The 26,593-nt window shown below is 41.0% G+C and overlaps 1 protein-coding gene across 1 annotated transcript; it reads right to left on the bottom strand.

Moving 5' to 3' along the window:
* Nucleotides 1-451: 451 nt before the first annotated feature.
* Nucleotides 452-26,260, bottom strand: QTRT2 (queuine tRNA-ribosyltransferase accessory subunit 2). The gene is made up of 9 exons (XM_068981190.1): nt 26,220-26,260; nt 19,105-19,326; nt 18,285-18,340; nt 15,345-15,421; nt 11,950-12,162; nt 7,571-7,770; nt 4,765-4,916; nt 2,532-2,649; nt 452-888 (listed from the first exon to the last, which is right to left on the bottom strand). Exons 2-9 carry the CDS (start codon nt 19,302-19,304, stop codon nt 657-659), a joined length of 1,248 nt encoding a protein of 415 aa, XP_068837291.1. The 5' UTR covers nt 19,305-19,326; nt 26,220-26,260; the 3' UTR covers nt 452-656.
* Between the last annotated feature and the right edge of the window lie 333 nt (nt 26,261-26,593).

Here is a 26,593-nt window from a genome sequence, read left to right as displayed (position 1 = left end):
CACAGGCAACTGCGGTGACTTTAGGGAGGCAAGTCACAGAAAGACCATATGGTCAAACGAAGAGTGTGCCCTGCACCAACTGGTCATTGGAGCAATGTGAGAGCTCCACATTCCATGGAGATGTGAGTCTGGTGAAGTCACAAGAGTCATTTCTGGTTGACTGCACTGCCAGGACAGCTTGGGAGGCAGAATAATCCAAAAGAGGCCCCTGAGAATATTAGGATTAAAATGAAGAAAACTCTTGAATCAGCTAGATTTCTCTTGGTCAGCAGGCACATGTCCACAGAGGTCATGCGACTTATGACCAATCATCTCAAGTTCCAATCCAACTCAGTGAACCCTCAGATTCTCATCATCCCCACTTCAAGGCTGTCCTCTTATATCTAAAGCTTTTTATCTTTGACTAAACAAATCTCTATTTGTAGAAATATGAAAGGTCATGTTTTAATTTCTTCTGATCAATCTAGGTCATTTCAGTCATAAGAAGTCTCTTTAGCCTCATGTGGGCAGAGCTCAGTACAGATGTTCCTACTTTAAGCAGACTTCAATCTCAAAACTAAGTGATTAAAGTTTAAAGTTATGATCACTTCTGGCCCTCTTCTTCACACATCACAACTGTGGTACAGGCTCGACGTGAAGAGTCAGACTGCCACGTCTCAGGAGGCTTGCCGGCTGATGAGCTCTTTCAGCTGAGCCAGTCTGTCACTTTTCAGCGCTTCCCGGATGGAGTGGAAAAATCCAAAGTAGTGTTCAAAGTTGTGCATCATAAGCAGGACGCCAGCCAACAGCTCGTTGGTCACCAACAGATGGTGGACGTATGCACGAGTGTGGTTCTTACAGCAGTAACAGGAACACCCTCTCACGAGAGGACTGAAGTCCTCCTGGTACCTGAGGAAGGAAGTTACAATGATATTCCACAAGAAACTGACAACCCAGACCACCTATTCTGCTGGCACATAACCAACAGTTAGTAACACGACTAGCAAACGTAGTGCCAGGCACCTGCTGAAGAGGGCAATGTAGCCAAAAGGTAATGGGGAGCACAGCGGGCCAGCAGATTCAGAAGTCCGGCTCTGATGGATACAGCCTCCTAGACCAAGGCTTACCAAGGAGCAGCAGCAGAGTCACATGCTCGCTGCCTCCTGCTGAGCACGGTTAGTCACACTGAAAGGCACACAGAAATGTGAGGAGACGCGGTTCTGACAAATGACACTCTTCTCCCACTTGCCATCAGAACTATAATATTAGAAGAGATGGTATGACCTTTTACTTGCAGAGCTTTTGCAGTTTACAAAAAACTTCTATATGTTCTGTCTCATTTAATCTCTGCAACCACCCATGGAGAAAGACACTTTTCCTGTCACTTTACCAATGAAGACTGGCCAAGGGGGCTAAAAGGGAAGGCTCTGGGGCTACAATAACTGGGCTTGTTTCCTGGTTCACAACTCAACTCTGGAAAGTCACTTAACCTCCCCCTGGGTCTGTTTTCTCATCCGAAATGTAATCAGGTAATAACAATGCCTTATTAGCACTTACCTTATAGAGCTGTTACAAGAATTAGATGAGTTAATATGGTAAAGGACACAGACAGATGCACGCTAAGCACTATATGTACTATCTTTTATCAGCTATTAAAAAGAAGGTAAGTGACTTGACCAAAGTCACACAGTCATGAGCAGAACCACAATCTGAATGCCAAATCTCCAAAGCTTCAAGTCTATTGCTGATAAATATAGCAGTTTCCAATGACTTCTACAATGCAAAGGGAATTTTAGTAGTAACCATTCATATCACCCTAGCTTTTTAAAAACAGAAACGAATCTCCTTGGCTATTTTTCAGTAAATCAAATATGGTAAGCATCAGCATTTTAGACCTACAATCAAGAAGTCGCTACAGAAAGAAGAACTAGGAATTTCATATTCTTTCATAAATTTTCAAGTTTGTACTGTTACTAGATAGTAATAAATAAGTCTGAGTCCCTAAAATGTCCCTTTACATAAGACCAAAAATACCCCAGCATTAAAACAAGCATACCAAGTTCCAGAAAAACCACTCACTTGTTCACTGATTATTTCCACTTTTGGCCAAATACAAAGTTACAAGATAGTTTAGTCTTTATAGAGGCAAATACTTTATTTCAGATTTATAATTTGTGTATAACCAAGATGGCTTAAATTCCTTAAAATTTAAAAATCTTGTTGTACTTTATCTTGAAATTCTTATTTTACACTGTCATTATTTAAAGTAATTATAAGAAACACCAAACAGTGGATTTGGTCTAATCCTCCTGACAGCTCTTCTAAAACATTAGTTATCAAGCCTCAGTTTTCTGACAAGACAAAGTACACAAATTCATCCACAGGGGGGAAAAAAAAGAGTTCTGCTAGCACTGAATTTGAGAAGGCCCAAACAATGTCCAACTATAAATATTTTATGAACTCATAAACTGAGAAGGGAACAGTTACATAAAACTTTTAAAACAGACTGAAATTAAAAAGACAGAAATCAAATTTAAAAAAACAATCCTTACTTTTTTTCCTTTAGGTTAATTTCATATGATGTCATTTCTTGGTTGCAACTGGTTGTTTTACTTTTCTTTGTTTGATCCACATATTTTATTTCTTCCTGTGTTCCATTTTGTTGTAATACTGAGGGCAAACCAATAAGAAGTCTTGAATGAAGGTCAGATAAAGAGGGGTCACTGGGAGAATTTTTGTTTTAGTTACTATTTCAGGTCGTTTGACCCTGTAATTCCACTCCTTAGAACTTATCTTAAGGAAATGCACCCACATTAAAAATAGGAACCTGTAACAAGGTGATCACTGACCTGTAATCTATAGTATCAAAAACTGGAGATTCAACTATGTCTAGCAAAATATGGCTACAAGTACATATCTTACAATCTTACTCTTAAGGAATGATTTTTAAAAAACCAGCTGGGTGTGTGTATGTTTGTGTGCGTATAAGACAGAGGGGGAGGGAAAGAATAAATGTGTGTGTCTGTGTGTTGGAGTCGTCTTATCATAATGTACGTGCAAATTCATTGGGCTTTGTAACTGCCTCTATTACCGATTAAAAGTAGAATATGGTTTTAATTTATGTATTCTGTATGGAGACTCTGGCCCTCCAGGGAACTCAGTTAATCCAGAATTAAATGGGAATTTGAGTTGTTCCCTTGAACTCTTTGCTTTAAGTAAGAACATTGCTGGAATTGCAAGAGAAACACTAGTTACTATGCAAAGAGCCAGCCAGAGTGCAAGTAGAGAAGTATTTCTGGGAAGGAGTAATGACAATGTTAGGCCTAAGGAAAATGGGCAGATGGTCCCAGGAAGGTAAATTCACCCAGGTGAAAGGAAAAAGCGATGTAACCTGAGCATTGAGCCCATGGCTATTCTAATTTTGCTGCCATTATTGGCACGCTGATGTGGAAAACCATAATAAAACCCTGGCTTTTGAAAAGTCCTTGTCACTGGGGAAATTACTGCCTACATCAGGCAACTAATTCTTGTGGAATTTTCACTCTGTAATTGGCAAAAAGCTCCAATTTACTATGCACATACACAAATATGATTCATAATAATACTTTAATAAAAATGTTTAAACTCAGTTTTTCCAATCATGAAGAAATCTGGCTTTCTCTGGCCCAAAAGGAACTTGTTTGTTCCAGAGAATTCAACACCAGGTTCTCTGTAGAGCTTTGCATATTCACAGTACAGAATGACTAACAATCACCTATGTGCTGGCAGAAATAATTTCACTTGTAAATGAAGCCATGAACATTTATAAGGTGTTTATGGTACACCTATCTAGTACATGTACACCTATATAGTACACCTATGGTACATGTTCTAGTCTGTCTAAAACATAGTAAACCAGCCCTCCTCTGCTTAAGAATTTGATCAACTTGATTGATTTTGTTTCCAGAAGTAATTCCATTTAGATTAATGTTTAAGTTGTGTTACAGAAGTGTAACAAATCCTGAATGACATTTTCATCACTTGCAGGGAATAAAAGGAGCCTTTGAAAGAGTCTCTGACCCTACTCAAATTTAAGGGGAGCAGCAGGCGGGAAAGGGAAGCACACGCTGAAGGCCAGAGGGCAAATGGGCCCACAACACTCTCCTGAAACACTGCAGACACACTTCAAGGGACCCCAACCCAAAGTCTGTCTCCCAGTTCCTTTTCCATTGCCAGCTAAACATTAGGATCTGAAACTGATTTTCTTGACTTCTGAATAACTAAACAATAAAAGCAAATGGCAGTGCTTCAAAGCAACATTAGCAGAGGAAAACAGCTTTCACATCTCAGTATGAAAAAAAAAGCAAAGTAACACTAAGATCAGAGGGGGTGAGACTCCCTGTATTTTAGCATGAGGTTTGCAAAAAACAGACAAGAACTCCTTTGTGAAAAAACGAATTAACTTTTACCAAGCAGTTCAAAGGTTTTCTTTTCTCAGATTTTCATCACTATTCATTCACTCTGAATGTTCTTTTTTTCTGGCTGTTAATAGAAGAGGTTTTGTTTTTCTTGGTTCTGCTCCCTGCAAAAATCACTTCCGAATATTGATGAGCTATGTATGTAGTATTAAGTGCCTGGTTCTGTGTGCCAACATGCCGGGGTGTACAGATAAGAAACAAAGACGTAGTTTTATAAATGGCTGGCTTTACAGTATGCACGTATTTCTGGTTTGTGACTCAAGCCAAAAGCTGATAGGAAATAGAAAGAATTTAAGGGTGACACAGAGATTAACTTCAAAAGACCTACATGTCTCTTCAGGATTCGGCTGGTAATCAAAGCTGAAAGTCAGGGCGCATCCCCGCTCTGTCACTTGATAAGGGAAAAAACTCTCAAATAAGTCCACTCCTCTTTCAATACACTCGAGCACCTCATCTGGCCGGCTAACACCACAGATGAGCCTGTGAAAGTAATACATACAGTGACATGAGGACAACGCCAGGAATGAAATCAGAGTCTTTCCAGAGGGCATTAACAGTAATAATGATGAAAGTCCTGGTTAGCATGGCAGGCAGCAGATAAAGAGGTGTGGCAGAAAGACTACAGAGCTCTGGCGGCAGAAACCTGGACTGGAATCCCAGCTCTGCCATTTATTTACTTGCTGTGTTATTTTGGGAAGGTTTCTTAACCTCTCTGAGTTTTAGTTTTCCCATTTTAAAAACAAAAGCAAGAACACACGTCTCATAGACTGGCTGTGAGGATGAATGATGTACTTGAAAAAGCAGAGTGTAGTTTCTGACTCCAAAGAGAAGCTAATAAGGGTTAGTTTTCTTTCCCCCTCATCCCTTCTGAAACAATCTCCAGAGTCTTGGACTGAACTCTGTAGCCTTTCTATCCACTGCATATGATTTTTTTTTCAGTGCAAACCTGTGTGCTTTATTTCCCCTTCAAATACTCTTCCATGTTTTAACTATACTTTGCTTATAATTCTTTTTCATTGTTGGCTCAAGAAAGACATTTTTACCTACTGTATTCTTCATAGCTCCATTTACAAAGCAATTCTTACTCTCGGAATGTCAACTCTGCCCACAGGATCCAAGAATCTAGTTAGCTTTCTTTATGCTTCTTTATATTTTCTCCATTAACAAAATGTCTGCATGGTGGAATGAGATGGTATTTCTAGAGGCAATAGGTAATGCATTCTGAGAGTGTTAATAATATTCAACTAGGTTTTGCCACTAAAACAAGATGGTGAGATGTAATAGATCAGGGCTGGCTGGCTGCTATTTTTTATGTTTGTTTTTCTACTCATAGTCCCTTTTATAAACTGGCAGAGAAAAGCTTATAGACTCCCTGATTCCTAAAAGAAGTCCAAAAAAAGGCTTATGTAATATTAAACAACCAGAACCCTTAAATATATGCTGGTTTTTCTGACTACAGTTTCCTTCAAGTAATGTCATGTTTTTAGAACTCCTCTCCAACTGAAGCTGGCATTTCTACACACTTAGAGAAAGAAAAACAATCCCAGCTTTCAAATCCAGTAACAGACATCTGTGAGCATTTAATTCAGAAGAAGTCCAGAAAATGACTAGAAATACTAGTGCTGAATTGTCATCTGCACCCGAATGAAATAAGCACAGGAGGGAAAGCAATGAACACAGAGGGCTAGGATAAAACTGGGGCGAGGGTGGGGAGAATGCTGGCTGGGGTGCTGGAAATATCTCGTTCTGGCTGGTGTTTACAAGCATATACAGGAATAAAAATTCATCAAGGCATGCCTAAAATCCATATACTTAACTGCAAGCTATACCTGGACTTTTTTTAAAAAGTAGTAAAATTACATACATATGTATATCACTCAAGGTGTCCCAGGTGGCTCAGACCATTACAGGTAAAGAATCTGCCTGCAATGTGGGAGACCTGGGTTCAATCCCTGGGTTGGGAAGATCCCCTGGAGGAGGGCATGGCAACCCATTCCAGTATTCTTGCCTGAAGAATCCCATAGACAGAGGAGCGTGGCGGGCTCCAGTCTATAGCACTGCAAAGAGTCGACACAACTGAGTGACTAAGCACAGCACACATAATATTACTCATCAGCCCGAGGGGTATAAGCATTACCCCATAATCAAACTTCTTAATGTATCTGCAGGAAAAAAAGCATGAATATTCATACCAACTGGGATAAAAGACTACAGTCTTTAAAAAAAAAAAAGAAAAAAAATGTGGATAGTCTGGTAAGACATCAGCTGTACGCATAAACTTACAGATTTTTTTTTTTTGCCTTAAAATCTTGCAGATCACTCTTCTCTCCAGCACAGAGTGAATCCTGTGGTGGATGGAAACAGCCAGCCCCACTTAGGCTGCCAGTTCCCCTGATTTCAAAACATACTCCTCCTCACTACCTGCCTCAAATCTAAGAACCTCTTAAAGGTCCTTATTGATAGCACCCGTCTTCATTCCACTGAGGACCCCAGATCTGTCCTCAGCTTTCTGTGATTAAGGCCAGAGTTCCACGTGACTTTCTACCTATCTCCAGGTTATAATTGATGGAGAAGGCAATGGCACCCCACTCTAGCACTCTTGCCTGGAAAATCCCACGGACGGAGGAGTCTGGTGGGCTGCAGTCCATGGGGTTGCTAAGAGTTGGACACGACTGAGCGACTTCCCTTTCACTTTTCACTTTCATGCATTGGAGAAGGAAATGGCAACCCACTCCAGTGTTCTTGCCTGGAGAATCCCACGGACAGCGGAGCCTGGTGGGCTGCCGTCTGTGGGGTCGCACAGAGTCGGACACGACTGAAGTGACTTAGCAATAGCAGCAGCCAGGTTATAATAAATAAAGAATATTATTTATATTTGGCACAAGAATGAGGGAGAATAATATAACACTTGCCCTCACTTATAAGAATCAAATAAACTAACTCACATGGCACCGTCCTCTGTCCTACATTCTAAAATCAAAGGCCAGACGGCCTTGATGGAAACTCCCCCAAGCAGACTCAGCCTGGAAAGAACATAATCAAAACATCAAAAGACACGCCCATGTAGAGACTGCATACTACACTACACATTCTGGAGCCCACCAGGCTTGGCCTGCATCCTCCTGAACACTAGCCTCGGTTTGTCCTCAGGCAGCTCCGCAGTGACTGATGACAGCAAGTGCAGTCTAGTCTCCAGGGTCGCTGGATTCCCCTGAAAGCCATCCAGAAGGAAGCCGCCAACCGGCCGCTTGGCTGTTTCTCGAGCCGACCTCAGCCTCTCCTCTGTCACGTCTCCACCTTCAATCACTCCAATGATCGAACTTTTCTGGAGGACCTAAGGTGAGAAAGGATTGAACATTTTTAATTGTTTCCAGTAGTGGAGACCTCTGTTTAAATGAGCATTAGTTACCAGAAGCCCCCTGGAGAGACGAGATCTCAGTTGAAGCATGCAGGGGGATGGCACACTCTCCTTGCTGAGAACGTTAAGGGCTCCAAAGAACACAATATGAAAGCCACTCAACGAGGTAAGAAAAGACTGAAGAGAAACTGAGACAATCAACATAGGCAGTCATGCTTTAGCTTAAACACACACCCGCCAGATATAAGAGGAAAAGAACAAAAGCAACAGCTTTCATTTGTAGAAATGGTTCTCCTGGTCTACTCTTCTGCTGCTGCTGCTAAGTCGCTTCAGTCGTGTCCGGCTCTGTGCGACCCCATAGATGGCAGCCTACCTCTAAATCTCTTAGGACTCACAGACTTAGAAGCCAGACTTACAGTTGCCAGGGCAAGGGACAGTTAGGGACTTTGGGAAGGTCATGTATACACTGCTATATTTAAACTGGATAACCAACGAGGTCCTACCATATAGCCCATAGAACTGCTCAATGTGATGTGCCAGCTTTGGTGGGAGTGGGGTTTGGGAAAGAACGGACACGTATATATGTATGGCTGAGTCCCTTTGCTGTTCATCTGAAACTATCACAACATTGTTAATTAACTATACCCTAAAGCAAAATAAAAAGTTTAAAGTTTGGGGTAAAAAAAAATCTCTTAGCTATAAATAACATTAGGAACTAAGACACTGGGTTTGGCTGGGACAACTGATTGCCCATTTGGAAAAAGATAAAACAAAAATCAGTACTGTACACCATTCTCAAACATAAATTCCAGATGGCCCTAAAGATCTAAGCATAAAAATATAGTTATACAAGTATTAGAAAAACAGATTTAGTATTTTTATACTCTTATGATAAGGTAGGCCTTCCAAAGCAAGATAAAGCTTCGGAAGGAAAAGGAAAAGGAAAAGGAAAAGGCAGACATAATTGAGCACAGAAATATTAAAAAAAAATCCCCAGTGAAATATACTATCAACAAAGGTAAAGGGGAACGTACTCTTTGGAGGGATAGATAAATGTCTACACCATGGACAAAGCTCCAATAAATCCTCTAAGCAAAGGACAACCCTACAGACATCTAGGCAAATATGTGAATGTGAACTTCAGAAAAACACATCCGGAGAGCTTACTAAACCTCACAAGGAAATTAAACCTGGAAATAATTACATACCATTTTTGCCCATCACACTGATAGAAAGGTCAAAAGATAAAAAGCAACATAGTGGAGGTAAAAGGGTTAGAGAAATGGTACTTACACACCCTGACAACTACAGAGAATAAAAACTGGTTCAGCCTCTTGCTAGGGCAAGCATACAACATTTACCAAAATGCCAATACTTTTATCTTTATACATTCTAAAATTCCACTTCTAAGAATATCACCTACAAATATATTTATTCATATGCACCAAAGTTTATTTTTGGTACATATGAAGCAAAGATGTTTAGAATAATGAAAAACTGGAATCAGGCTAAACATCCATCATAGAGTAGAGGCTAAGTAAAGTATAATATGTTCATAGTATGGCTTTCTACACAGCTGTTTTAAAAAGAAAGCAGAATGCATAGTAATATATACATAATATAATATATATAAAATAATTTCAAGACCAAAAACAAGCAAATTCCTGAAAAGATGATCATATTCATGTAATAAAAACCAGAGGCATGCAGATATGTAACAATTATGTGTATGCAACTATAAAAAATAAGGTTTACAAGGAAAAATACCAATCAACAGTGGCTCTTCGATAGAAGTGGGTGGGAAGGGAGCCTGGAAGGCTATAAAGAGGCTAAAAGGCTATGTTCCTCCTGCTTCTTGGTTTAAGCAGGAAGAACATAATCAGACTATTCCTCCAGAAAGAAGACTTCAGCTGCTGTGCGGAGAGTGAACCGAGGGTGAGTGTGGTTAAAGGATGGAGTAGAGATGACTTGAATCATTGGGGAAGACGAAGAGGATCTGGGCTGAGGCAGCAGCGATGGAGTGAAGTGGAGAGAGAGGATCTGCAACCTCGTCAGGAGGAACAATCAACAACTCAACACAACCTGATTGATTAGCTTCCTGGGGGAGGACAAAGACAAAAACAGGACAACTCCTGGGTCCTATTTCAGATGTCCAGGGAGATGATGAGAAGAGCCAAGACAGGGAATCCTAGGACACCAGTGGAAGGTGAGGGAAGATGATTATTCTGTTTTGTGCATTCTGAGTTTGAGGTATCAGTCACTGAAGATACGGAATAAAAGTTAGGGCAATGTATATACTGGTGTGACTGCCCAGGCTAGACAGCAGCAGGTGATTGGCACAGGCCTGCCACTCCCCTCGCCTGCTGCCATGCTAGACACAGCCAAGAGACTCTCCTCACCCTGCCGCACTGTGCACAGCTCTGAGCACCTTGGGATGAAACCTATTTACCATCCGCGGCCTCGGGAACACACGCAGAAGGAAGGAAAGCTGACGACAGAATCTTGAGGAGCTTCGATACTTAAGGGCATTCAGAATAAGAGGATTCAATGGATAAGTGGAAGAAATCACAGGGAGAGGAAAAGATGCTTGCAGACATACAAAGCACACAGTTACACAGGCCTGTTTCTTTACGTGACTGGCACAGCCCCATCTAGGAACTCATTTTCACAGGTATAAGAAGTGTAACCACCAAGGACTTGCCTGGTAGTCCAGAGGTTAAGAATCTGCCCTGCAATGCAGGAGACACAGGTTCAATCCCTGGCCAGGGAAGTAAGACCCCATTTGCTGCCAGGCAACTAAGCCTGCACACCACAATTAGAAAGCCTGCGCACCACAACCAAAGATCCTGCGTGCCACATCTAAGACCCGATGCAGCCAAATAAATAAGTAAATTAAAAAAAAGTATGACCGTATTGTCTAAAATGGAGCACACTTAAAAGGGGGCACTATCATTAATTATGTCAAGACAAGAGCATAAGGGGGACAGAGAGGGACCCGAGCATTTGCCCAACCCACAAGAACAAGGTGAAACAGTGTGGCCGACAACACACAAGAGGGATTTGAGGCTCATCTAGCCTTCCTAATAATCACACTCTGTCACACTCCCTGTCCTCCTTTCTACTCATCCAAACATTACTCATCCTACAAGGATAATTACCGGCCGAAAACAATTGCTAGCAAATAACTGTTAGCAGAGCTAACAATTCAGAGCCGCAGCAATGTCCCCACGCTGAACCCTTACTCAGATACTGAGAGTTCTATCAGAATGACAAGTAAGCGTCCCCTAATTATTTCATGTATATTAAGTTGATTAGCCGATGTACATTTTTTATTAGTAAACTCAAAATAATGATCTTTCTCAAACTCCATGTGCTTTGCCACAGTGGGGCCTGCTAGTGGCTCAGGATTACTCCACACAAATGACCAGACACTAAAAGTCTCTCCTCTGATCGCTGCCTCCCATTCTCCCACCTCCTCTGCTCTCTCCTAATGCATGCCTTCCTTTCCAGCTTTATTAACTCTGCTATCAGGACCCCTTATTCACTACTACAGCTTCATCTTCCCCAGCTCACGAGATGATGAGGTTACTATGCCTTCAGGATACAGAGCCAGAAGGGGCATGTTGCAGACCTATGGAGGGAACTGGAGTCAGGGTGGAGTGAACAGCTGAATATTAACTGGATACTAAAAAGTGTCTTGAAAGACTCAAATCTCTGGGCAGAGGAGCTAGGGACTGTCACACAGGGAGAAGAGTGCTGAAGGAGAGCCAAGGAAGAGCAGGTGTGAGGAGAGGAGATACTGAGTTTGTTGCCTCTGAGTCTGAGGTGCATGAGAGGAACAGTCTAGTGACAGAACGTAGCAAAGGCCTGTGGCTGTGTAACTCTGAAGCTAGGAAAGTGATCTTGATCATACACACAATTTTAGAATTTTCAGCAATTAAAACTAAGGGGAGTTTTCCAGAGAGAACATATAGTGTGGCATTAAAAGAGAGCCTAAGACATCCTAATGAGCAATAAAGCATTCAGAGAAGAAAAAAACCCAGGAGAGTAAAAGAGACCAAGAAGTGAGGAGCAAGAAACAGGAGGAGGGGCAGAAAGGGCGGTATCACGGAATGTAAATTAGCTAGAGTTCCCAGGAGAAAGGTACGGCTTTACCTCTGACTCTTCCTGTAGCTTCAGACAGTTATCCAGGAAGAGAAGCGTTCGGTCAACAGACTTTCTGGCTCTTTTTATGGAAGTTGCTTCATTGCAAGTTGCCTCTCCATCTGAAATGCACTGGAACCAGTCTGGCTGAAGGGCCTGCTGAATGGCCATGAACTTGGAGGCAGTCATTTCTACTCGTCCTCCAACACCCCACACAGACACTGACTGCCATGGAACAAGGTGAGAGGAATTAGCAAACAAAAAGAAAATAATAACATGATTAAAGCAATTCTAAATTCAGTTCTTCTTTACAGCTGGAGAGGTGGTGGCAATTCAATCTTCTAGACATGGTGGGTAAAGAGGTTTCCCATACCATATTCCACATTTTCTAAGGACCTGAGAGCTCATAGTGTCCTTCAATGTCCATTCAAGCCAACTCCGCAGTTATCGCCCAAGAATTCTGTGACTACTTTTCCAGAATCCCAGTCTTTCTCTCTCTTCCACCCCATGCTGTTTCTGACTATACCACAGACTGATTTTTTTGTCTTTCAACACATTGTTCCTTTTGATTGAGATGGCCTTCCCCTACTTCTTTGCCTGGTAAAATACTATTCAAGACATAAGAGTTTAGATGCCATTTTCTCTACTGTGTTCCCCAAACTTTACTAGGCATAATCAATTGCTCACTCTTAAAAACTCGATCAGCAGTTTGTATTTATTTCTTTCATAGAGAAGACAGCCTTTATCACACCATTCTATATTTGTCTGAACCAAGTATCTATTATTATGGTTGTGCCCCAAACACAGTCTGGGCCTCACACATTATAAATGTTTCAATTCAGTTCAGTTCAGTAACTCAGTCGTGTCCAACTCTTTGCGACTCCATGGACTGTAGCACGCCAGCCCTCCCTGTCCATCACCAACTCCCAGTGTTTACTCAAACTCATGCCCCCTGAGTCGGTGATGCCATCCAACCATCTCATCCTCTGTCATCCCTTTCTCCTTCCGCTTTCACTCTTTCCCAGCACCAGGGTCTTATCAAGTGAGCCAGTTCTTTACATCGGGTGGCCAAAATATTGGAGTTTCAGCTTCAACATCAGTCCTTCCAATGAATATTCAGAACTGATTTCCTTTAGGATGAACTGGTTGGATCTCCTTGCAGTTCAAGGGACTCTCAAAAGTCTTCAACACCACAGTTCAAAAGCATCAATTCTTCGGCACTCAGGTTTCTTTATAGTCCAACTCTCACATCTATACAAGATTACTGGAAAAACCATAGCCTTGACTAGATGGACCTCTGTTGGCAAAGTAATGTGTCTGCTTTTTAATATGCTGTCTAGGTTGGTCATAACTTTTCTTCCAAGGAGTAAGTGTGTGTTAATTTCATGACTGCAGTCACCATCTGCAGTGATTTTGGAGCCCCCCAAAATAAAGTCAGCCACTGTTTTCCTATCTATTTGCCATGAAGTGATGGGACTGGATGCCATGATCTTAGTTTTCCGAATGTTGAGCTTTAAGCCAACTTTTTCACTTTCCTTCACTTTCATCAAGAGGCTCTTTAGTTCTTCTTCACTTTCTGCCATAAGGGTGGTGTCATCTGCATATCTGAGGTTATTGATACTTCTCCCAGCAATCTTGATTCCAGCCTGTGCTTCATCCAGCCCAGCGTTTTTCATGATGTACTCTGCATATAAGTTAAATAAGCAGGGTGACAATATACAGCCTTGATGTACTCCTTTTCCTATTTGGAACCAGTCTGTTGTTCCATGTCCAGTTCTAACTCTTGCTTCCTGACCTGCTTACAGGTTTCTCAAGAGGCAGGTCAGGTGGTCTGGTATTCCCATCTCTTTCAGAATTTTCCACAGTTTATTGTGATCCACATAGTCAAAACCTTTGGCATAGTCAATAAAGCAGAAATAGATGTTTTTCTGAAACTCTCGTTCTTTTTCAATGATCCAACTGATGTTGGCAATTTGATCTCTGGTTCCTCTGCCTTTTCTAAAACCAACATGAACATCTGGAAGTTCACAGTTCACATATTGTTGAAGCCTGGCTTGGAGAATTTTGAGCGTTACGTTACTAGTGTGTGAGATGAGTGCAATAGTGCAGTAGTTTGAGCATTCTTTGGCATTGCCTTTCTTTGGATTGGAATGAAAACTGACCTTTACCAGTCCTGTGGCCACTGCTGAATTTTCCAAATTTGCTGGCATATTGAGTGCACCACTTTCACAGCACCATCTTTAGGATTTGAAATAGCTCAACTGGAATTCCATTACCTCCACTAGTTTTGTTTGTAGTGATGCTTCCTAAGGCCCACTTGACTTCACGTTTCAGGATGTCTGGCTCTAGGTAAGTGATCACACCATCATGATTATCTGGGTTGTGAAGATCTTGCCACCTCTTCTTAATATCTTCTGCTTTTGTTAGGTCCATACACAGTCTGGGCCTCACACATGATGAATGTTTAATACATGTTTACTCATTAGACATAGTTAGATACAGAATTATATGCAAAGACATAAATCTCGTAGTATACAAGAATCTCTGTATGTTCCTTTGGTTACTGCTTCCCCTACAGCATCTCTCTTCTTAGAAAAGATGTACATAATTGGAGGACCACATACAATCTTTTTCATCCTGCATAACACTGTTTGAATGAATCCGTTCTCCCTTATAAATGGAATAAGCAAGGTCAAAATTTTCTTTTGAATTTAAATTGCAAAATAGAAAGAAGTATAAAACAGAAGACAAATTTTTAAAAAGGTATTTTAGGTAAGATTAATAGACCTTGTTGATATCAATAAAGTGGGTGAAGAAAAAGTAACTGTTTGTGAAGTAGCAGTATATACTGAAGTCTTTCCAGAACATTGTCCTCTGGGACAAAGCAATGGGGCCATATCTCCAATTAAAACTTTTAATGAAGTCCTTTGGATACGGTTTTGATTAGCTAAAATCTCTGGCTATGGATCCAGATTTTTCAAATTCTGTTCTAAACAGCAGTATTATACTGAAGTCCTACTATATACAGTTATACATGTGATAACACTCATTAGCAACTTTCCCTACTTTTCCTGAGGTTGTTAAAACTGCATATAAAGCATGGCACCAAAAGAGTATTTTTTCCTACCATTATAGCAATTTCTTTTTTGGGCGTGTACTTGACCTTTCTCTCCTCCCAAATTTTTGGCAACAGTGAGAAAGCTGAGGATACATTCCTTACCTTAACTCATCGGTGGGCTGCCCTATAAACCACACCATCCCACTATAGTCATACAAACAGAGAGAAGGCATAAAGGGATCTGGAATGGATCAGCATCCCAGGCAGTGGAATCCTTGCATCTGAGAGAGCCAATGGGCTGACTTCCTGAGACAAAGCTTCAGCCTTGAAGGACCTTCTGAGAACATACCTTATTTGTTACATAACCAGCTGGGCAAGGGCTGACTGGATCATGCAGGGAACAGTATAGGAGCGATTCTGGCATGCCTGTATAAACAAAAAAAGAACCCTTAAAGGCACCTCCATCAGCAATTACACAGTGCTGTGACTGACAGCAGCTTCATAATGTGGCTTCATATCTAGCAGGACAGATAAAGTAACTAAAACAGAGTAAACTGCCCACACCCGACCTTAGAATTATAGGAGGCCTGTCAACATGAATGAAGATTATTTTTGAAACCTACAAATCCAAAAGAAGAATTAAATGTTCATGTCTAATGAAACTGAGTTGCTACAAAGGAAATGTATAACAAGAAGCATGATACAATGAAAACTGATTAATGAAATGTTGACCCTACATGATTTGCTTTGAAGAAAATAACATTAAGTTCATTCTCAATAAGGTACCATCCAAGGGGAACTTGCTACTGGAAAGATGAAATTATACAGTCAATGGGTAACCTTATTAATAATAAATGGAGCCCATATCATGGGTCCCTAAGGACAGAATTATAGAAAAACTATAGGCCACTGCAAATGGATCTCCTTTTCAGTAAGTTTCATTGACTCAAGATGACAGTTTCTTAGGTTTTTTTAATCAAAAAAGACATTCGTTAAAAAAAAATATTTATTAACTCATATGACTGCAGATGGTGACTGCAGCCATGAAATTAAAAGACGCTTACTCCTTGGAAGAAAAGTTATGACCAACCTAGATAGCATATTCAAAAGCAGAGACATTACTTTGCCGACTAAGGTCTGTCTAGTCAAGGCTATGGTTTTTCCTGTGGTCATGTATTGATGTGAGAGTTGGACTGTGAAGAAGGCTGAGTGCCGAAGAATTGATGCTTTTGAACTGTGGTGTTGGAGAAGACTCTTGAGAGTCCCTTGGACTCCAAGGAGATCCAACCAGTCCATCCTAAAGGAGATCAGTCCTGGGTATTCTTTGGAAGGAATGACGCTAAAGCTGAAACTCCAGTACTTTGGCCACCTCATGCGAAGAGTTGACTGATTGGAAAAGACTCTGATGCTGGGAGGGATTGGGGGCAGGAGGAGAAGGGGATGACAGAGGATGAGATGGCTGGATGGCATCACGGACTCGATGGACGTGAGTCTGAGTGAACTCCGGGAGTTGGTGATGGACAGGGAGGCCTGGTGTGCTGCAATTCATGGGGTCGCAAAGAGTCGGACATGACTGAGCGACTGAACTGAACTGACCTGTTGTACTTAAATTTCATATGCCACATTTTCATAGGAAAAAAACAGGATTTTGCTGAAGACCAAAAATATAAAGCCAACAACAAAAATCTCTGCAGTTCTCCACCTTATTTTCTACAGTTGCAATTATTACAATTATCTCTAGAAAGCTTATATTAGCTATTTTCACTTAATTATATGCTTGGATACTTTAAAGCCAGTTATTAAAACTGGTCTCAGATCAAGGGAAATGGTATTATATAAATTCCTCTACGGAGATATAGGCCCTTGTGACAACCAAGTCATTGTGTGGTTTCCCTCAGAAGCAGCAAGTGAATAACCAATGGGAACGGATTTTCAGTCACGTAAGTGAGTCCCGGACACTGAGGAAAAGCTTCAGAAGAAAACTGTCTGGAGATGAGTTGGTTCTCTGGCTGTCACTGCTACGCTTTTCCTAAAAATAAATGGACACATATGCTGGCATTTAAAATCCTATTTCTGGAACAGAGACAATATTAACATATCAGAAACTCTTCATCCTCTGCCGAGTTTTAGGCTCAAACATGACAAGCCTGCTTTGGGTCTTAGGTGTGTTCCATGCAGTCCCTTACCTCTAGGTCTCCGCTCTCCTCTTGGAGCGTCAGCCCACACCTGTCAACCACCACCACTACACCCACCTCCTAACCTTGCTTACTCCTACTCCTCCTTGACCCACGAGGTCTCTATTCTGACCTCCGTTCACATGGACTCTACAGCAGGTTATATGTTCCTCCCTCTAGGCTTTCATCATACATGTACCTACTCCTGATCCTGCAAATGCAGTCACCACACTCTGTTAGAACCACCGGTTTATCTTTATGCCAACTAGGCTCTGAGTTTCATTCAGTTCAGTTCAGTTCAGTTCAGTCGCTCAGTCGTGTCTGACTCTTTGCGACTCCATGAATTGCAGCACGCCAGGCCTCCCTGTCCATCACCAACTCCCAGAGTTCACTCAAACTCACGTCCATCGAGTCCGTGATGCCATCCAGCCTCTCATCCTCTGTCGTCCGCTTCTCCTCCTGCCCCCAATCCCTCCCAGCATCAGAGTCTTTTCCAATCAGTCAACTCTTCGCATGAGGTGGCCAAAGTACTGGAGTTTCAGCTTTAGCATCATTCCTTCCAAAGAACACCCAGGGCTGACCCCCTTTAGAATGGACTGGTTGGATCTCCTTGAAGTCCAAGGGACTCTCAAGAGTCTTCTCCAACACCACATTAGGGCAGTTAATTGTTTCCTACTCATCTTTGAGGAGAAGGCAATGGCAACCCACTCCAGTACTCTTGCCTGGAAAATCCCATGGACAGGGGAGCCTAGTAGGCTGCAGTCCATGGGGTCGCTAAGAGCTGGACACGACTGAGTGACTTCACTTTCACTTTTCACTTTCATGCATTGGAGAAGGAAATGGCAACCCACTCCAGGGTTCTTGCCTGGAGAATCCCAGGGATGGGGGGGCCTGGTGGGTTGCCATCTATAGGGTCGCACAAGTCAGACACAACTGAAGCGACTTAGCAGCAGCAGCATCTTTGAATCCCCAATGCCTATTCTTAGATGCTCAATAAATGCTGATTATATTCATGAATGAGTAACTGAATATATACAGTCAAAAAACAAAGAGCATCTTCAACCTCCAAATTAATATACCAGAAGGCACACGCAAATAACTTGATTAACTTTTACCTATAAACTTTCCAACTCCTTCCTTATATTCTGCCAAGACTTCATGATGTTCTGCCCTATAAGAAAATAGAAAAATATGTAACAATAATGAATCATTCTACAGATACTCTATGCAATAACTGAAGCCCTCTTCTCCTCAGCCAAATGAGCCACGTGACAGTAAGCATAGTCTCAAAACACCAAGTACACATATTCAGCAGTCCCCACTCGTTAGGTTGGGTTCATTAGACAGGGCGAAGGTCTTTAATTTGCAAGTGGCTCTGAGAGAAAGAGAAACTGGCAAAGATCAAGGACTTTAGAATATCTAGATTTTCTTCTTCCCCTTGTTCCTTTAAAATGACTGTTACTAATACAATCTTGCAAAGTAATTTGATCAAATAGCAGATTTTTCAATTAGGGATAAGGTCAGCATGTACATGACACAAAATGACCTCACTCAATTAGTTCTGTTACCCTAGAGTAGAACTGGCAAGGACACGACGTGCAGAGACAAAGGAAACTGAGGCTGGAGCGTGAAGACATCCCTGCGGTCCCAAGTTTAGCCCTTACGGGGCATTATGGGCACCATCACCCCTGGGAGCAGCGGCAATGAGGGCAGTATGGAAAAGCGAAGCAGCTCTAACATGTAGGTCTGGCCTGTGCCTTCCATGTTATGGTCAGATGATGTATAATATTTGACATCTCTCTTCTGATTTCACTATAAAAAACCTAAACATTTTGTATACAGAAGCAAAAAAAAGTCTTTCTCTTTACTGAAACTTAGTAAGGTAACAAAGCTGCTGCTAAAGTTGACATGTGAATGATCAGGTCACGTACTTACAGTGAAGATAGTGTAAGCTGAGCCATGGCAGGAACCCCGTGGATTTTATGCAGTGTGTGATGGGTCAGGTGGGGGGCGGAGCCAGCCTTGGTGTACAGAAGGCAGCCTGGGATATCCATGCTGCGGTCCCCTGTTTTGCCAAGGTTTTTTATTTTTCCAAGGCGACAGCCATTAACCACCTTGGTAAGATTTAGCTTCATCTTAAAGGGATTCCTCTAAGTCCTGATAAGAAAAGAACAATTACATTCAGAAGTTCCATGACGGCTAAAGGCTAAACATTTTTGAAAGAAAGCAACTTACAGAAAAATAAATAACATGTTTCATATACTTCCCAGTCTAGAATTTTTCTAGATATCAGGAATAGGGGGATGGGAAACGACAGAGAGAATAAGGTACCTTTGCCAGAGTCACAGAGCAATATGATGACATCAACCATGTTTAAATTCAATCAGGGAAGTTTTGTCTCAGCTGATGAAAACCAAACAAATAAAAGGACAGAAGTAAAGACTAATCATGGGAAGAGCACTCTGAAGCCAAGGCTTACTCTCAGCTTTGAAAATGTGTATATAGAAAGGTCATACTGCTTAAGAAATACTATTTTGATCTATTTTTCCTTTCTCTGATTTGAGAGGATACTAGGCAACATAGTAAATCTTCCTAACATGTAATTAAATGAAGAAAACAGGTTCCAAAGCAGCATTCCGCTATCTATTAAAATATGTGGAAGAATGTATAGGCTTCACAGGTGGCTCAGTGGTAAAGAATCTGCCTGCCGATGCAGGAGGTTCAGGAGACTCGAGTTTGATCCCTGGGTCAGAAGTAAATGGCAACCCACTCAAGTATTCTTGCCTGAAAAATCTCACGGACAGAGGAGCCTGGCAGGTTATAGTCCATGGGGTCACAAAGAGTCAGGCACAACTGAGCATGCACTCATGGAAGAATATATATGAACAAATAAACAGAAATTATCTCTGAGAAGTGGGATTATCTTCCAACCTTGTTCTTATAAAAACAGAGGTGAGAAACTGGTGCATCGATGCAATTCACAAGCAAAGTTACTTTCACAATTGGAAAGGAAAAAATATTTGATTAAAAAAAGATATGCTTTCTAATTTCCACAGATACACAGGGGGAAAAAAAATCAGAAAACACTGTCAATTATTTTGTTGGATTGTCTTAATTATTATTCAGTAAAGCAAATCCCAGGCTCCAATTCTTTAAATGCCCTGTAAAACTTGGTAACCAGGCATGGCAGATCATTTGCAAAATGTCACTGGATATCCAGCATTCTGAAATACCAGTGTCTCTACAGCAAGCACTATATCCTCTCAAATTTTTGCAAGTTAGGCAAGGCCCAGTTTTATTAACAGATAAATTAACATGGCTCTCTGAGCGGCTCCAATCTTAGATCCTATCCTCTTAAGCACTATATTAAACCACACTGAAAGTCAACCATTGTTTAAAAGATGTTTTACCAAATAAATAAGCATTATCTATCATGAATTAAAAGATATTCAGAAATGCAAATATTCCTTTTTGCGGAATCATAAATTCTTATGTTGAAATAAAATAATCTTTGTGAAATTTAGAAACAAGAATAACTACTTTCTATATGGTTCAATAAGTGATTTCATGTTAAACATGAATTATGTTTGGCAGAAACTAAGCAGAGACATTACTTTGCCAACAAAGGTCCGTCTAGTCAAGGCCATGGTTTTTCCTGTGGTCATGTATGGATGTGAGAGTTGGACTGTGAAGAAAGGTGAGTGCCGGAGAATTGATGCTTTTGAACTGTGGTGTTGGAGAAGACTCTTGAGAGTCCCTTGGACTCCAAGGAGATCCAACCAGTCCATTCTAAAGGAGATCAGCCCTGGGTATTCTTTGGAAGGAATGATGCTAAAGCTGAAACTCCAGTACATTGGCCACCTCATGCAAAGAGCTGACTCACTGGAAAAAACTGATGCTGGGAGGGATTGGCGGCAGGAGGAGAAGGGGATGACAGAGGATGAGATGGCTGGATGGCATCACGGACTCGATGGACGTGAGTTTGAGTGAACTCCGGGAGTTGGTGATGGACAAGGAGGCCTGGTGTGCTGCAATTCATGGGGTCGCAAAGAGTCGGACACAACTGAGTGACTGAACTGAACACAATATTGTAAAATAATTACCCTCCAATAAAAAAAAATTTTTTAATAGTATGAGTATTTCAGGAAAGGCTGGTCAATTTTCTATGACTCAACCTTCATTATTTCAAGTTATCACAAATACAGAGATAAAAATAACTCTGGGGATTTCCCTGGTAGTCCAGTGGTTAAGATTTCGCCTTCCAAAGCAGATGATTTCTGTTCAATCCCTGGTTAGGAAGCTACGATCCCACATGCCTCGAGGCCAAAAAACCCAAAACCAAAACACAAGAATACTGTATCAAATTCAATGAAGACTTTAGAAACAGTCCACATTAAAAAAAAAAAAAAATCTAAAAAATAAGTCTCATTGGAACCCACACAAATACAGAGTTAAGGTTAAGAGGCTTCCCTTGTGGCTCAGATGGTAAAGAATCTACCAGCAGTGTAGGAGATGCAGATTCAATCTCTAAGTTGGGAAGATCCCTTGGAGGAGAAAATGGCAGCCCACTCCAGTATTCTTGCCTGGAGAATTCCATGGACAGAGGAGCGTGGTGGGCTACAGTCCATGGGGTCGCAAAATGTTGTACATGACTAAACCACTTTCAAGGGAAAAAAGTTATGCTTTAACAAAGGGTGGGCTTCCCTGGTGGCTCAGAGGTTAAAGCATCTGCCTGCAATGCTGGAGACCTGGGTTCGATCCCTGGGTCGGGAAGATTCCCTGGAGAAGGAAATGGCAACCCACTCCAGTATTCTTGCCTGGAGAATCCCATGGACGAAGGAGCCTGGTGGACTACAGTCCACGGGGTTGCAAAGAGTCGGACACGACTGAGCGACTTCACTTCACTTCACTTAATATAAAAGCTACTTTTTATAAAACTGTTATTACATATTAAAACTCTTAAAATAAAAGGAAGTTTATACCAAAAAAGTAAATATATTTACAGGCTAATAAGAATGTAACACAGAAAATACAAGAGAAGAGTCATTAGTTTACAAAATCATATTTCTTATTGATTTATCAAATAATACACATAATCTTCTGATTTCAAGTGATAAAAATAGTTTTTAAACTAACAGCTCTGAAGCCATTTACAGCAAAATTAAAGAATGTACTTTGCAATCTAAGTTCTAGAGAATTGAAGCAGGGGGAAACATGAAGGTGAGAAATTCACTTTAAGATTAATTAATCAACCCTATTATTCTATTAGAATCAACTAACATGGAACAATAGGTTTTTGAGACAAAAATAAGAACTAATGAAAATTTATTGGACCAAGGTTACTAATACTGCAAGAACTTAGCACTTACTACTTACATACATCTGAGAATGTAAGAAACTGCATTGTCCCACATATTTTCCGAAAGGCCTATAGAGAAGAATTTGCTGGTTTCTCCACTTACTTACTTACTGGGCTTCCCTGGTGGCGCAGAGGTTAAAGCGTCTGCCTGCAATGTGGGAGACCTGGGTTCGATTCCTGGGTCAGGAAGATCCCCCGGAGAAGGAAATGGCACTCCACTCCAGGATTCTTGCCTGGAGAATCCCATGGACGGAGGAGCTTGGTGGGCTACAGTCCACGGGTCGCAAAGAGTCGGACACGACTGAGCAACTTCACTTTCACTTTCCACTTACTCCAAAAATTCTGTCTCATCTGTGTTTAAGCTTTGTCAAGAGTTTCAACGTATACACATGAGTTGACCATATAAAAGTAGAAATAGCCTTTATTGGATAAAACTAGCACGTTTGAAAAATGAAGTTTAAGACTCTAGAAGGCTACCAATTTTTATTATTACTCTTCCTCATCAAACCCTTTCATTTTTCTAGTTTATTAATAAATAAGACTGACAAACAAAGCTGCTGACCAGCATAAGACAATGTGCTTTTCCATGTTAAGTTAACTCAATTTCAGATAAAAACAATCCACAACTCTTTAATAAACCTCTATTTAACACCCCAGGTAATGAATAATTGCCGTTAGACTTTAGAAATGCTGAGAATAGTTAAGTCTGATCATTACTACCAGAGATGCTGAACTTGAACTTGAACCTGCTGTTCCACAACCACAACTCTGAGGCTAATGAGAGAGTGAGATTAATCAGAGTATAGAACCCAGGTCTCTGCCAGGAGGCCTGTGCTTTTGATGACATCTTTGAAGTGAGAGTAACACAATGTTTGTATATACATAACTCCTTTTGCCACTCTTTCCTCAATCAAAGAAACAGCTTCCTTCATTCTTAACCCAAGGTCAGTTATTACAGGTCTGTGTTAGTTCTAGTGGACATCAGCCACCGTGCTCTTAGATGCAGAGACTGGTTCTCCTGTGACATGATGTAAAGTTTAATCTCCAAACCTTTAATGATGAAATTCAAAGTCCTCAGCTTAGTGTCCTGAACCCACTATGTCAGCTAGAGAGAAATACCCACTTGGTTTTCTCCACAGTATGGGACTCTGATGGAATGTACTCACATTCTGCTCTTTGGGGTTTCTTAAGAGTTCTACCCTAAACAGTGAATGGACACGGCATCAAAGAAAAAAGTAAGTGAGGCAAAGTAGACAATTGGGTTTATGGAAAAATATTCCAATAGATAAACTGCTAGTGGTGATTCTCTGTATTGTGAGGATGAATGCAAATATTAAGAAATCTGAGGAAAGCATCAGAGAATGTATTTTACCCAGAAACCAATATTAGAAAATAACACGCAACTTTGTCCAGCTTTGAACCCAGCTTTCCTTTCCTAATTACTGATCAATTTGTGGTTAGTATTTTTATAATTGCACCTCTTTTCTAACAGCTCAAACACAAAAGGCTTTTATTATGGAGTAATGTAAATATAATATATACACACATACACATAGTTTTAAAATATGTTTTTGGAGTGATATAATCTACTACTGCAAGCAAAGTTCTCAAGAAACAAACCAACAGTCTCCAAAATATTAAATGGTTTTTATTTGGCCCTTTTTCTTTTCACTTGCTATAAGTCTCTTCTAAGATTTCTGGGGTATGCTTTTCTTGGTATACAAATATCCACACTTTCACTTCCTGGTTAAGTCTTAACCATTAGAAGAGCCATTTGGAAACAATGGTTAGTGGAAAAACTCTTAATCACTTTAAGGACGTGCCTTTACATGGGCTAACCAAGATTCCCTGCACCTGTGGCAGCACTGTACCTGTCTTAACACCTCCACTGTCACATATTTCTCCCCTCCCTCTACTCCTTTATGAAAGAAGAGATTTTAAAAAAAAGTTTCTTAATGGATTCTCTACACTGTCATGGGAAGATGACTTCAATATGTTGAGGGAAAAGAGCAAGCAGTGAACATATTTTTTGCAAAAGAAAAATTATATATATATATATTTATAAATACACACACAAATACACACTCTACACTGTCTGTATGTGCATATTAAAAAGTGTGAAGGACTTCTAAGCAATATGGTGCACTAAGCTAACTAAGAAAGACATACAGAAATGATGAACTTGAAAACTCTGGGAACTAGTAACAGAAGATGAGACTATTCAGAGGTAGTATTCGAAAATTCACTATTTGGGAGGAGGAGAGAGATCACGAAAAATGTTAAACTTTAAGTATGTGTGTTTAAAATTTTTAAGTAACCATTAAAACTTACTGACAATGGATAATTCCCAAACCCACTGGGGAGAGACAGAGAAGGATTAAAAAAAAAAAAAAAACTGGTTAATATTTAAAGGCAAGAAAGAGGAAAAGAGACCAAAAAGTATATCAAAAATAGAAAATACAGAATAAAATGGCAGAAATAAGTCCAAATATGTCAGTAATCATAATAAAAGTTAAAATTAGCATAACCTACTGAAAGATATAACAACAGTAGCAATATTTATTAGGTTTTTACTATGTGTCAAGTACTGTTCCTCACATGCTAACTCCACTAACATGTACTGTCATGTCAATCTAAGACAGATGCTATTATCAGGAGCATTTTACAGATGAAATGAGGCTAAAAAAGTCACCATTTAGGAAATGGCAGAGCCACTTAAATCATAGAATTCTGCCTTTTGAGCCTGTACTTTAATAGATTGGTAGTCTGTTTGAAGTCTCATCTTGTCCATAAACATATGCAATGTTTACATACTAACTGTAATGTTAAGATATAATTTTCAGTCATATTTTCCATTTTGCTATAGTGTTATTGGTGACATTCACTGAGCTTAATTTACCCATTGAAGCTAACTACTTTATGATATTGCATAGCTTGGATGTAACACAATTTAATCAACCATCACCCTTCCAATGAAAACTCAAGTCACAGAGCAGGTCCTATGATTGGTGCAGTAGTCTGAGGGCAAAGCTCCCCTGATCTTTCACAAATCTCAAGTCTAGCTTACTTTTCCAAGTAGAGGTCTCTGCATACACTGATTTTTACTGGGTACCACACTCTAATGAGTTAGGTACTTTTGCTCCTATTTGAGTAAACCGAGGGTCCGAGAGTTATTAAACATGTTTCCTAAGGTCATAACGACTACAAAATGACTAGGTCCAAAGCTGCCGATCTAAATCTCTACTCTGCCTTATGAACCTACATATCCCAGCATGGACAGTTCCCGGGAACACCTAGGCTCACTCAATAACGACGGCTTTAGCTTCACTCCATGAGCCGTCTCCAGGGACCCCAGACTTCGCGGAGTGCTTAGCTCAGGTGTTCGAGATCGGTCCAACCCTTCCAGGCACCCTGGACAATCTAGAAAAACCTCCGCATGGGACTTGACCCTTAAACAGACTCCTGTTGAAAGGAGACACTTTTCTCTCTGAGATGAGATGAGGCCACACGATTTGGAAGGATCTGGATTTACAGAAGCCAGGACCCACCAGGAGAACCCGAAAATGAAAGAGACATGGCGGGAGGACAATGACAGTTACTGCAACACAACCGGGAAGGATCTAGACGCGACGCGACGCGACTCTCTCACAGCAGCCCCCACCCACTAGAAGTAGGGAACGGAGGTACTTACCTGCAAACCTCCCAACTTTAGGAAACTTGAAACTCCCTAGGTTCTTGCCTTTCGCTACCACGTGTACAGCTTGCAAAATTCTCTGCCCCCTGAACCACCGCCTCCAATGCTAAAGCCAATCAGGGAACATTGCGTCATCACGGGGCGCCAGGAAAAGGCATAAGTAATTGCAAAGCGAACACTGGTGATTGGGAGGCGGAGGAACCGCTACTGTTGCCATGGGTAACTGAATAGGATCTTTCCGCCTGGGCAAAGCCTCCTGGGAGTGGTGGTTCGGCTGCGCCCCACACCTACCTGCCTTGTGGGCAGAGGAACTACAACTCCCACGGAGACTCGGAAGCAGCCTAGGCAAAGGAGCGGTTGTTTCAGCTTTG

Source organism: Capricornis sumatraensis, chromosome 1 (genome assembly GCF_032405125.1).
Source record: "Capricornis sumatraensis isolate serow.1 chromosome 1, serow.2, whole genome shotgun sequence".
Taxonomy (NCBI): domain Eukaryota; kingdom Metazoa; phylum Chordata; class Mammalia; order Artiodactyla; family Bovidae; genus Capricornis; species Capricornis sumatraensis.
Note: the sequence above shows the minus strand (reverse complement) of the source record. Positions and strands in the feature narration are given on the sequence as shown.

Bases quoted from the DNA above. Each gene is read 5' to 3' on its own strand.
- QTRT2 (XM_068981190.1), bottom strand. From the start codon at position 19,304: ATGAAGCTAAATCTTACCAAGGTGGTTAATGGCTGTCGCCTTGGAAAA. The intron at 7,771-11,949 runs GTAAAGCCGTAC...TTCTCACCTTAG, and splicing joins AGCTACAGGAAGAGTCAGAG to GTCCTCCAGAAAAGTTCGAT. The intron at 2,650-4,764 runs GTAGGTCTTTTG...GTTTGCCCTCAG, and splicing joins GCCGAATCCTGAAGAGACAT to TATTACAACAAAATGGAACA.